At 36.2% G+C, this 14216-nt stretch overlaps 1 protein-coding gene across 1 annotated transcript; it reads left to right on the top strand.

Moving 5' to 3' along the window:
* LOC138404626 (uncharacterized) lies at window positions 1–14050 on the top strand (the record flags this gene model as incomplete). Its single annotated transcript, XM_069509197.1, has 23 exons — window positions 1–284; window positions 1593–1721; window positions 2075–2205; window positions 2332–2427; window positions 3302–3422; window positions 3960–4088; window positions 4442–4572; window positions 4699–4794; window positions 5674–5794; window positions 6332–6460; window positions 6814–6944; window positions 7071–7166; window positions 8046–8166; window positions 8704–8832; window positions 9186–9316; window positions 9443–9538; window positions 10418–10538; window positions 11076–11204; window positions 11553–11683; window positions 11810–11905; window positions 12785–12905; window positions 13443–13571; window positions 13920–14050. Coding segments are annotated over exons 1-23 (2929 nt in total), but the record flags the coding sequence as incomplete, so codon positions are not given.
* Window positions 14051–14216: the final 166 nt, after the last annotated feature.

Here is a 14216-nt window from a genome sequence, read left to right as displayed (position 1 = left end):
ATGGCTACTCGCTTCCTGAAGTATCAAGTTATGGGACCATCGCCAGTTTTTCTAAGTAATGGGGAAAAAACGTCCCCTTCCCGAATAACCACGCCAGGACACTGTATAAAAGCGAACAGCATCCCTTCAAAATCAATCAGTACTCCACTGGTCTTCCGAGCGCCTCTCCCGGAACTACCAAAGCAGTACCCCACTGGTGACCGAGCGTCCCTCCCGGTCCTACCAGCAGTACTCACGAATATTCCGAGCGCACCTCCCGGAACTACCGAAGAAGTACCTCACTGGTAACCGAGCGTCCCTCCCGGTCCTACCAGCAATACCTACCTGGTAACCGAGCATCTCTACCGGTCCTACCAACGTAGCCGCCGACCGCCGTCACCGTGTATCTCTCCGGGTCTCATCAGCGAGGTTTCTAGGCTGACCTTGCTCGCATACCTTGTGTGGGCCATACCTACAAAGGACAACAGCACTTACGGGCCTAACCTCGCCGCGTGTCATAGGAGCACCCCCTTGGCACCCCGAACACAAGTGAGAGTGACATCGAAAGTGATACCAATAAGACTCTGAGCGAAAGTGATTCCAATAGGACTTTAAGTGAAAGTGAAACAAATAAGACTTTTCTGTGAAATCCGAACTAATAGACTAGTCCAAAGTGAAAGTTAACCATTAAGTTTGTTGTATTGTTTCTATTGAATAACTTTTACGTGTGAACCTCTGTACTGCGAATAAACCATTCATCTGAAATCATCGAGTGTTCTTTGAATCTGTCCTGCCTGGCGTCACCCTCCCCGGCTCTACCGATCTCAACATCTGGCACCTACTAACGAGGGGCTAGATAGAGAGACTCGGGTGCCCGCAATATTGGCACCCAGCGGTGGCCGCGTTATAAAGTTTATTATGCTGACTAATAATCAGTTGAGTTGAGTAGAGTCATGTTTTGAGTTATTTATAGCATAAGCAGAAGCTCACCAACATCGACTTCGCCATCATGTTAATTTGGAGGCTGTGAAGCTTCTAGATAACATGGACATCAAAAGGAGGCTCAAAAGAACCAAGCCGTTCGAATTAGTGTTAAAAAGTACATAAGTGCAGCGTTTGTGTAATAGTGCTTGTGCTACTTTATTTTTCTAGGTCACAAGAACATAGTGAACTGTAAGTACGTGTTAGAATAAACTAAGGACAGTTACTGGACTGTAAATTAGATTTAAAAATTAATCATAAGTAGAAGTTTAAGCTAGAATAATATTACTTATTAGCCCATAGGCTAGATGGTAATAGCAATAAAGCTACCATTTCATAATGGTGCTTTATGGTAGAAAAAAAAAAAAAAAAAATTTATAGCATATAAGTAAGTAGGCAAATAATTTATTAGTTACTATTTTCATAATTAGTAATCTTTGATTAAGAGCAGTGATAGCGTAGTGGTTAAGATGTCTGCCTCCAAATCGGGGAGCTGTGTAATAACCCAGTGGTGAGGTATTCTTTTATTATGACGCTTAGGGCAAAGCAGACAGTTGTGTGGTGTGTTAAAATTGAGTGCGATTCATATTCAGCATTTTAATGCGTAAACGGTGCACATCCCTGGTGCGCAGGGTACGAGCTAGCTCCAGTGGCATCCTGAGGGCATTTGCTGACAGGTTTGATTGTCAGTACCTGAACCATTGTCATATGGTGCACGTGCTGACCAATCAAGCCTGTCTTAGATATAGTATTAGGATTAGGTAAATAGTTATAAGATTACTAACATTAGTTTATAAGGTGTGTGTTATTACTAACAAATTATGATCGTGTTTTATGGTCGAATTAAAGGATTTTTATTTTTATTTATTTTATTTTATTTATTTATTAAAAATCGTGCTGATATTGCTGAGGATGTAGTCCAAGCATTTGAAATTATTGAAGTGCCTAATTCAGTAAATCTAACCCCTAAACAAAATGATGATTCAAAAACATTTCCTACCGCAAGTGGTAAGGCTGCAAAGAAATCAAAAAAGGTAACCAGTATAACAGGCACTGTTATAGAAAACGGAGAAGAGTTCGTCGTTGTCAAATCAAACTGGAAATTTAACCGTAGAAAATTAACAGAGAATCAGAAAGAAAAACTGCAATGGAAGAGAGAAGATATACCAGCCATGTATCAAGACCTGTCACAGTCGCAAGATGAATTTAAACTAACAACTTGGAAAACAGATTCACAAGACACAAGTACCACATCGAGTAAATCGGCAAATGAAGATGTTTCTGTCATAATTAAAAATATAACTTACTTTTATCCAAAAATAATAGGAAATGTAACTTCTATACCCGTAATAGATTTAACACAAAACACAGAACCTTTTAAAGAAAAGGTTAACATTAATAATGAAAAAGCTGAGAATGATAAGATAGGTCCACGCAACAAATGGATTACATCTTACAAGGACAAAGGTATCTCTATAGGAAATGTGATACCTAATGTGGTAAAGGAAAAGGCCGAAAATCGCTTGATTGTGAGAGAGGCCCTAACCAAATACACTAAGACCCTTCTTTTTAATGCAAAACAACAATTGCGAAACTCTTTTCAGTTCATATGGTGTAAGGACGGAAAGGTATGTGCTAGAAAAACAAATAATAGCAAAATCTTCTACATTCGATGCTTAAATGATATTGAACTAGTAGTGAAGCAAAACCAGTGAATAATAACAGTGGACTTAGTTGGTACACGTACCCACCCACATTAGTACTTACTTTTATAGCATACCTATTCATTAAGTGTTATTTTATTAAGGTATAAGATGTCAAAAATTAAGGAAATCTACGATTGGAAGTCAATTGACCATTTCTTTTCATATCTACCCACAAATAGTAATCTTAACTTATTAATTTCATCATAAAAATTACCTGCCATACTTAGAACATTGAATTATAACGTTATTATTATATTATACAATTGCAATAATTAAACGCTATGAACGAATGAATAGTCGAGCTTACTACTTCTCGACAATAGGTGGCGTTAGTGGACTTATTTTTTCTTATGTTTATCCTCTTGGATTATGCTTTTTCCTACAAGTCTGCGTTTCAAGTGTCAAATAAGTGACAAGTTAGAACCCAGAGCCGTAAACCAGTTAAAATATAAATAAACAAGTGACAAGTGACAGTGGTGTCAATGTCAGTTACGACAAATTACGAATTTTACGAGAACAAATTACAATAACAAATTAGACAAAATTCTCACTTCGATACCTAGGTATCTATTCCATACGTTAATGATGAAGAAGTCTCCAATAGAGAAGTGCCTATAAACACTCTGGCCTCCTAGAAGCCAACGAGGGGAACGTGGGGGCACAAAGTTATGAGAAGCAACGCCTTGAAATCGACCGCAATGGAGTGGGCCTGCTTGGATATCAAGTGGAGATTGCAGAACAGGCACTGAAGAAGTTGTGAAGGCATTTACCTTAACCCTAGAACCCTACTTGTTCTACTATGAACAGCCCAGAGTGTTATCGGAGCCTCGACAGCTCAACGGTTAGAGGAGCGGACTGAAATCTGAAAGGTCGCCGGTTCAAACCCCACCCATTGCACTATTGTCGTACCTACTCCTAGCACAAGCTTTACGCTTAGTTGAAAAGAAAAGGGGGATTATTAGTCAGCATAATAAACTTGCAAATATTCTTTATAAAAAAAACCAAAAATATCACATTAGACTTTTTGAGTTATTTATAGCATAATATAAGTAAGTAGGCAAATAATTTATTAGTTACTATTTTCATAATTAGTAATCTTTGATTAAGAGCAGTGATAGCGTAGTGGTTAAGATGTCTGCCTCCAAATCGGGGAGCTGTGTAATAACCCAGTGGTGAGGTATTCTTTTATTATGACGCTTAGGGCAAAGCAGACAGTTGTGTGGTGTGTTAAAATTGAGTGCGATTCATATTCAGCATTTTAATGCGTAAACGGTGCACATCCCTGGTGCGCAGGGTACGAGCTAGCTCCAGTGGCATCCTGAGGGCATTTGCTGACAGGTTTGATTGTCAGTACCTGAACCATTGTCATATGGTGCACGTGCTGACCAATCAAGCCTGTCTTAGATATAGTATTAGGATTAGGTAAATAGTTATAAGATTACTAACATTAGTTTTTAAGGTGTGTGTTATTACTAACAAATTATGATCGTGTTTTATGGTCGAATTAAAGGATTTTTATTTTTATTTATTTTATTTTATTTATTTAATAAAAATCGTGCTGATATTGCTGAGGATGTAGTCCAAGCATTTGAAATTATTGAAGTGCCTAATTCAGTAAATCTAACCCCTAAACAAAATGATGATTCAAAAACATTTCCTACCGCAAGTGGTAAGGCTGCAAAGAAATCAAAAAAGGTAACCAGTATAACAGGCACTGTTATAGAAAACGGAGAAGAGTTCGTCGTTGTCAAATCAAACTGGAAATTTAACCGTAGAAAATTAACAGAGAATCAGAAAGAAAAACTGCAATGGAAGAGAGAAGATATACCAGCCATGTATCAAGACCTGTCACAGTCGCAAGATGAATTTAAACTAACAACTTGGAAAACAGATTCACAAGACACAAGTACCACATCGAGTAAATCGGCAAATGAAGATGTTTCTGTCATAATTAAAAATATAACTTACTTTTATCCAAAAATAATAGGAAATGTAACTTCTATACCCGTAATAGATTTAACACAAAACACAGAACCTTTTAAAGAAAAGGTTAACATTAATAATGAAAAAGCTGAGAATGATAAGATAGGTCCACGCAACAAATGGATTACATCTTACAAGGACAAAGGTATCTCTATAGGAAATGTGATACCTAATGTGGTAAAGGAAAAGGCCGAAAATCGCTTGATTGTGAGAGAGGCCCTAACCAAATACACTAAGACCCTTCTTTTTAATGCAAAACAACAATTGCGAAACTCTTTTCAGTTCATATGGTGTAAGGACGGAAAGGTATGTGCTAGAAAAACAAATAATAGCAAAATCTTCTACATTCGATGCTTAAATGATATTGAACTAGTAGTGAAGCAAAACCAGTGAATAATAACAGTGGACTTAGGTGGTACACGTACCCACCCACATTAGTACTTACTTTTATAGCATACCTATTCATTAAGTGTTATTTTATTAAGGTATAAGATAAGATGTCAAAAATTAAGGAAATCTACGATTGGAAGTCAATTGACCATTTCTTTTCATATCTACCCACAAATAGTAATCTTAACTTATTAATTTCATCATAAAAATTACCTGCCATACTTAGAACATTGAATTATAACGTTATTATTATATTATACAATTGCAATAATTAAACGCTATGAACGAATGAATAGTCGAGCTTACTACTTCTCGACAATAGGTGGCGTTAGTGGACTTATTTTTTCTTATGTTTATCCTCTTGGATTATGCTTTTTCCTACAAGTCTGCGTTTCAAGTGTCAAATAAGTGACAAGTTAGAACCCAGAGCCGTAAACCAGTTAAAATATAAATAAACAAGTGACAAGTGACAGTGGTGTCAATGTCAGTTACGACAAATTACGAATTTTACGAGAACAAATTACAATAACAAATTAGACAAAATTCTCACTTCGATACCTAGGTATCTATTCCATACGTTAATGATGAAGAAGTCTCCAATAGAGAAGTGCCTATAAACACTCTGGCCTCCTAGAAGCCAACGAGGGGAACGTGGGGGCACAAAGTTATGAGAAGCAACGCCTTGAAATCGACCGCGATGGAGTGGGCCTGCTTGGATATCAAGTGGAGATTGCAGAACAGGCACTGAAGAAGTTGTGAAGGCATTTACCTTAACCCTAGAACCCTACTTGTTCTACTATGAACAGCCCAGAGTGTTATCGGAGCCTCGACAGCTCAACGGTTAGAGGAGCGGACTGAAATCTGAAAGGTCGCCGGTTCAAACCCCACCCATTGCACTATTGTCGTACCTACTCCTAGCACAAGCTTTACGCTTAGTTGAAAAGAAAAGGGGGATTATTAGTCAGCATAATAAACTTGCAAATATTCTTTATAAAAAAAACCAAAAATATCACATTAGACTTTTTGAGTTATTTATAGCATAATATAAGTAAGTAGGCAAATAATTTATTAGTTACTATTTTCATAATTAGTAATCTTTGATTAAGAGCAGTGATAGCGTAGTGGTTAAGATGTCTGCCTCCAAATCGGGGAGCTGTGTAATAACCCAGTGGTGAGGTATTCTTTTATTATGACGCTTAGGGCAAAGCAGACAGTTGTGTGGTGTGTTAAAATTGAGTGCGATTCATATTCAGCATTTTAATGCGTAAACGGTGCACATCCCTGGTGCGCAGGGTACGAGCTAGCTCCAGTGGCATCCTGAGGGCATTTGCTGACAGGTTTGATTGTCAGTACCTGAACCATTGTCATATGGTGCACGTGCTGACCAATCAAGCCTGTCTTAGATATAGTATTAGGATTAGGTAAATAGTTATAAGATTACTAACATTAGTTTTTAAGGTGTGTGTTATTACTAACAAATTATGATCGTGTTTTATGGTCGAATTAAAGGATTTTTATTTTTATTTATTTTATTTTATTTATTTAATAAAAATCGTGCTGATATTGCTGAGGATGTAGTCCAAGCATTTGAAATTATTGAAGTGCCTAATTCAGTAAATCTAACCCCTAAACAAAATGATGATTCAAAAACATTTCCTACCGCAAGTGGTAAGGCTGCAAAGAAATCAAAAAAGGTAACCAGTATAACAGGCACTGTTATAGAAAACGGAGAAGAGTTCGTCGTTGTCAAATCAAACTGGAAATTTAACCGTAGAAAATTAACAGAGAATCAGAAAGAAAAACTGCAATGGAAGAGAGAAGATATACCAGCCATGTATCAAGACCTGTCACAGTCGCAAGATGAATTTAAACTAACAACTTGGAAAACAGATTCACAAGACACAAGTACCACATCGAGTAAATCGGCAAATGAAGATGTTTCTGTCATAATTAAAAATATAACTTACTTTTATCCAAAAATAATAGGAAATGTAACTTCTATACCCGTAATAGATTTAACACAAAACACAGAACCTTTTAAAGAAAAGGTTAACATTAATAATGAAAAAGCTGAGAATGATAAGATAGGTCCACGCAACAAATGGATTACATCTTACAAGGACAAAGGTATCTCTATAGGAAATGTGATACCTAATGTGGTAAAGGAAAAGGCCGAAAATCGCTTGATTGTGAGAGAGGCCCTAACCAAATACACTAAGACCCTTCTTTTTAATGCAAAACAACAATTGCGAAACTCTTTTCAGTTCATATGGTGTAAGGACGGAAAGGTATGTGCTAGAAAAACAAATAATAGCAAAATCTTCTACATTCGATGCTTAAATGATATTGAACTAGTAGTGAAGCAAAACCAGTGAATAATAACAGTGGACTTAGGTGGTACACGTACCCACCCACATTAGTACTTACTTTTATAGCATACCTATTCATTAAGTGTTATTTTATTAAGGTATAAGATAAGATGTCAAAAATTAAGGAAATCTACGATTGGAAGTCAATTGACCATTTCTTTTCATATCTACCCACAAATAGTAATCTTAACTTATTAATTTCATCATAAAAATTACCTGCCATACTTAGAACATTGAATTATAACGTTATTATTATATTATACAATTGCAATAATTAAACGCTATGAACGAATGAATAGTCGAGCTTACTACTTCTCGACAATAGGTGGCGTTAGTGGACTTATTTTTTCTTATGTTTATCCTCTTGGATTATGCTTTTTCCTACAAGTCTGCGTTTCAAGTGTCAAATAAGTGACAAGTTAGAACCCAGAGCCGTAAACCAGTTAAAATATAAATAAACAAGTGACAAGTGACAGTGGTGTCAATGTCAGTTACGACAAATTACGAATTTTACGAGAACAAATTACAATAACAAATTAGACAAAATTCTCACTTCGATACCTAGGTATCTATTCCATACGTTAATGATGAAGAAGTCTCCAATAGAGAAGTGCCTATAAACACTCTGGCCTCCTAGAAGCCAACGAGGGGAACGTGGGGGCACAAAGTTATGAGAAGCAACGCCTTGAAATCGACCGCGATGGAGTGGGCCTGCTTGGATATCAAGTGGAGATTGCAGAACAGGCACTGAAGAAGTTGTGAAGGCATTTACCTTAACCCTAGAACCCTACTTGTTCTACTATGAACAGCCCAGAGTGTTATCGGAGCCTCGACAGCTCAACGGTTAGAGGAGCGGACTGAAATCTGAAAGGTCGCCGGTTCAAACCCCACCCATTGCACTATTGTCGTACCTACTCCTAGCACAAGCTTTACGCTTAGTTGAAAAGAAAAGGGGGATTATTAGTCAGCATAATAAACTTGCAAATATTCTTTATAAAAAAAACCAAAAATATCACATTAGACTTTTTGAGTTATTTATAGCATAATATAAGTAAGTAGGCAAATAATTTATTAGTTACTATTTTCATAATTAGTAATCTTTGATTAAGAGCAGTGATAGCGTAGTGGTTAAGATGTCTGCCTCCAAATCGGGGAGCTGTGTAATAACCCAGTGGTGAGGTATTCTTTTATTATGACGCTTAGGGCAAAGCAGACAGTTGTGTGGTGTGTTAAAATTGAGTGCGATTCATATTCAGCATTTTAATGCGTAAACGGTGCACATCCCTGGTGCGCAGGGTACGAGCTAGCTCCAGTGGCATCCTGAGGGCATTTGCTGACAGGTTTGATTGTCAGTACCTGAACCATTGTCATATGGTGCACGTGCTGACCAATCAAGCCTGTCTTAGATATAGTATTAGGATTAGGTAAATAGTTATAAGATTACTAACATTAGTTTTTAAGGTGTGTGTTATTACTAACAAATTATGATCGTGTTTTATGGTCGAATTAAAGGATTTTTATTTTTATTTATTTTATTTTATTTATTTAATAAAAATCGTGCTGATATTGCTGAGGATGTAGTCCAAGCATTTGAAATTATTGAAGTGCCTAATTCAGTAAATCTAACCCCTAAACAAAATGATGATTCAAAAACATTTCCTACCGCAAGTGGTAAGGCTGCAAAGAAATCAAAAAAGGTAACCAGTATAACAGGCACTGTTATAGAAAACGGAGAAGAGTTCGTCGTTGTCAAATCAAACTGGAAATTTAACCGTAGAAAATTAACAGAGAATCAGAAAGAAAAACTGCAATGGAAGAGAGAAGATATACCAGCCATGTATCAAGACCTGTCACAGTCGCAAGATGAATTTAAACTAACAACTTGGAAAACAGATTCACAAGACACAAGTACCACATCGAGTAAATCGGCAAATGAAGATGTTTCTGTCATAATTAAAAATATAACTTACTTTTATCCAAAAATAATAGGAAATGTAACTTCTATACCCGTAATAGATTTAACACAAAACACAGAACCTTTTAAAGAAAAGGTTAACATTAATAATGAAAAAGCTGAGAATGATAAGATAGGTCCACGCAACAAATGGATTACATCTTACAAGGACAAAGGTATCTCTATAGGAAATGTGATACCTAATGTGGTAAAGGAAAAGGCCGAAAATCGCTTGATTGTGAGAGAGGCCCTAACCAAATACACTAAGACCCTTCTTTTTAATGCAAAACAACAATTGCGAAACTCTTTTCAGTTCATATGGTGTAAGGACGGAAAGGTATGTGCTAGAAAAACAAATAATAGCAAAATCTTCTACATTCGATGCTTAAATGATATTGAACTAGTAGTGAAGCAAAACCAGTGAATAATAACAGTGGACTTAGTTGGTACACGTACCCACCCACATTAGTACTTACTTTTATAGCATACCTATTCATTAAGTGTTATTTTATTAAGGTATAAGATAAGATGTCAAAAATTAAGGAAATCTACGATTGGAAGTCAATTGACCATTTCTTTTCATATCTACCCACAAATAGTAATCTTAACTTATTAATTTCATCATAAAAATTACCTGCCATACTTAGAACATTGAATTATAACGTTATTATTATATTATACAATTGCAATAATTAAACGCTATGAACGAATGAATAGTCGAGCTTACTACTTCTCGACAATAGGTGGCGTTAGTGGACTTATTTTTTCTTATGTTTATCCTCTTGGATTATGCTTTTTCCTACAAGTCTGCGTTTCAAGTGTCAAATAAGTGACAAGTTAGAACCCAGAGCCGTAAACCAGTTAAAATATAAATAAACAAGTGACAAGTGACAGTGGTGTCAATGTCAGTTACGACAAATTACGAATTTTACGAGAACAAATTACAATAACAAATTAGACAAAATTCTCACTTCGATACCTAGGTATCTATTCCATACGTTAATGATGAAGAAGTCTCCAATAGAGAAGTGCCTATAAACACTCTGGCCTCCTAGAAGCCAACGAGGGGAACGTGGGGGCACAAAGTTATGAGAAGCAACGCCTTGAAATCGACCGCAATGGAGTGGGCCTGCTTGGATATCAAGTGGAGATTGCAGAACAGGCACTGAAGAAGTTGTGAAGGCATTTACCTTAACCCTAGAACCCTACTTGTTCTACTATGAACAGCCCAGAGTGTTATCGGAGCCTCGACAGCTCAACGGTTAGAGGAGCGGACTGAAATCTGAAAGGTCGCCGGTTCAAACCCCACCCATTGCACTATTGTCGTACCTACTCCTAGCACAAGCTTTACGCTTAGTTGAAAAGAAAAGGGGGATTATTAGTCAGCATAATAAACTTGCAAATATTCTTTATAAAAAAAACCAAAAATATCACATTAGACTTTTTGAGTTATTTATAGCATAATATAAGTAAGTAGGCAAATAATTTATTAGTTACTATTTTCATAATTAGTAATCTTTGATTAAGAGCAGTGATAGCGTAGTGGTTAAGATGTCTGCCTCCAAATCGGGGAGCTGTGTAATAACCCAGTGGTGAGGTATTCTTTTATTATGACGCTTAGGGCAAAGCAGACAGTTGTGTGGTGTGTTAAAATTGAGTGCGATTCATATTCAGCATTTTAATGCGTAAACGGTGCACATCCCTGGTCCGCAGGGTACGAGCTAGCTCCAGTGGCATCCTGAGGGCATTTGCTGACAGGTTTGATTGTCAGTACCTGAACCATTGTCATATGGTGCACGTGCTGACCAATCAAGCCTGTCTTAGATATAGTATTAGGATTAGGTAAATAGTTATAAGATTACTAACATTAGTTTTTAAGGTGTGTGTTATTACTAACAAATTATGATCGTGTTTTATGGTCGAATTAAAGGATTTTTATTTTTATTTATTTTATTTATTTAATAAAAATCGTGCTGATATTGCTGAGGATGTAGTCCAAGCATTTGAAATTATTGAAGTGCCTAATTCAGTAAATCTAACCCCTAAACAAAATGATGATTCAAAAACATTTCCTACCGCAAGTGGTAAGGCTGCAAAGAAATCAAAAAAGGTAACCAGTATAACAGGCACTGTTATAGAAAACGGAGAAGAGTTCGTCGTTGTCAAATCAAACTGGAAATTTAACCGTAGAAAATTAACAGAGAATCAGAAAGAAAAACTGCAATGGAAGAGAGAAGATATACCAGCCATGTATCAAGACCTGTCACAGTCGCAAGATGAATTTAAACTAACAACTTGGAAAACAGATTCACAAGACACAAGTACCACATCGAGTAAATCGGCAAATGAAGATGTTTCTGTCATAATTAAAAATATAACTTACTTTTATCCAAAAATAATAGGAAATGTAACTTCTATACCCGTAATAGATTTAACACAAAACACAGAACCTTTTAAAGAAAAGGTTAACATTAATAATGAAAAAGCTGAGAATGATAAGATAGGTCCACGCAACAAATGGATTACATCTTACAAGGACAAAGGTATCTCTATAGGAAATGTGATACCTAATGTGGTAAAGGAAAAGGCCGAAAATCGCTTGATTGTGAGAGAGGCCCTAACCAAATACACTAAGACCCTTCTTTTTAATGCAAAACAACAATTGCGAAACTCTTTTCAGTTCATATGGTGTAAGGACGGAAAGGTATGTGCTAGAAAAACAAATAATAGCAAAATCTTCTACATTCGATGCTTAAATGATATTGAACTAGTAGTGAAGCAAAACCAGTGAATAATAACAGTGGACTTAGGTGGTACACGTACCCACCCACATTAGTACTTACTTTTATAGCATACCTATTCATTAAGTGTTATTTTATTAAGGTATAAGATAAGATGTCAAAAATTAAGGAAATCTACGATTGGAAGTCAATTGACCATTTCTTTTCATATCTACCCACAAATAGTAATCTTAACTTATTAATTTCATCATAAAAATTACCTGCCATACTTAGAACATTAAATTATAACGTTATTATTATATTATACAATTGCAATAATTAAACGCTATGAACGAATGAATAGTCGAGCTTACTACTTCTCGACAATAGGTGGCGTTAGTGGACTTATTTTTTCTTATGTTTATCCTCTTGGATTATGCTTTTTCCTACAAGTCTGCGTTTCAAGTGTCAAATAAGTGACAAGTTAGAACCCAGAGCCGTAAACCAGTTAAAATATAAATAAACAAGTGACAAGTGACAGTGGTGTCAATGTCAGTTACGACAAATTACGAATTTTACGAGAACAAATTACAATAACAAATTAGACAAAATTCTCACTTCGATACCTAGGTATCTATTCCATACGTTAATGATGAAGAAGTCTCCAATAGAGAAGTGCCTATAAACACTCTGGCCTCCTAGAAGCCAACGAGGGGAACGTGGGGGCACAAAGTTATGAGAAGCAACGCCTTGAAATCGACCGCGATGGAGTGGGCCTGCTTGGATATCAAGTGGAGATTGCAGAACAGGCACTGAAGAAGTTGTGAAGGCATTTACCTTAACCCTAGAACCCTACTTGTTCTACTATGAACAGCCCAGAGTGTTATCGGAGCCTCGACAGCTCAACGGTTAGAGGAGCGGACTGAAATCTGAAAGGTCGCCGGTTCAAACCCCACCCATTGCACTATTGTCGTACCTACTCCTAGCACAAGCTTTACGCTTAGTTGAAAAGAAAAGGGGGATTATTAGTCAGCATAATAAACTTGCAAATATTCTTTATAAAAAAAACCAAAAATATCACATTAGACTTTTTGAGTTATTTATAGCATAATATAAGTAAGTAGGCAAATAATTTATTAGTTACTTTTTTCATAATTAGTAATCTTTGATTAAGAGCAGTGATAGCGTAGTGGTTAAGATGTCTGCCTCCAAATCGGGGAGCTGTGTAATAACCCAGTGGTGAGGTATTCTTTTATTATGACGCTTAGGGCAAAGCAGACAGTTGTGTGGTGTGTTAAAATTGAGTGCGATTCATATTCAGCATTTTAATGCGTAAACGGTGCACATCCCTGGTGCGCAGGGTACGAGCTAGCTCCAGTGGCATCCTGAGGGCATTTGCTGACAGGTTTGATTGTCAGTACCTGAACCATTGTCATATGGTGCACGTGCTGACCAATCAAGCCTGTCTTAGATATAGTATTAGGATTAGGTAAATAGTTATAAGATTACTAACATTAGTTTTTAAGGTGTGTGTTATTACTAACAAATTATGATCGTGTTTTATGGTCGAATTAAAGGATTTTTATTTTTATTTATTTTATTTATTTAATAAAAATCGTGCTGATATTGCTGAGGATGTAGTCCAAGCATTTGAAATTATTGAAGTGCCTAATTCAGTAAATCTAACCCCTAAACAAAATGATGATTCAAAAACATTTCCTACCGCAAGTGGTAAGGCTGCAAAGAAATCAAAAAAGGTAACCAGTATAACAGGCACTGTTATAGAAAACGGAGAAGAGTTCGTCGTTGTCAAATCAAACTGGAAATTTAACCGTAGAAAATTAACAGAGAATCAGAAAGAAAAACTGCAATGGAAGAGAGAAGATATACCAGCCATGTATCAAGACCTGTCACAGTCGCAAGATGAATTTAAACTAACAACTTGGAAAACAGATTCACAAGACACAAGTACCACATCGAGTAAATCGGCAAATGAAGATGTTTCTGTCATAATTAAAAATATAACTTACTTTTATCCAAAAATAATAGGAAATGTAACTTCTATACCCGTAATAGATTTAACACAAAACACAGAACCTTTTAAAGAAAAGGTTAACATTAATAATGAAAAGCT

Source organism: Maniola hyperantus, unplaced genomic scaffold (assembly GCF_902806685.2).
Source record: "Maniola hyperantus unplaced genomic scaffold, iAphHyp1.2, whole genome shotgun sequence".
NCBI classification, from domain to species: domain Eukaryota; kingdom Metazoa; phylum Arthropoda; class Insecta; order Lepidoptera; family Nymphalidae; genus Maniola; species Maniola hyperantus.
This window is presented reverse-complemented; position numbering and strand designations above follow the sequence as displayed.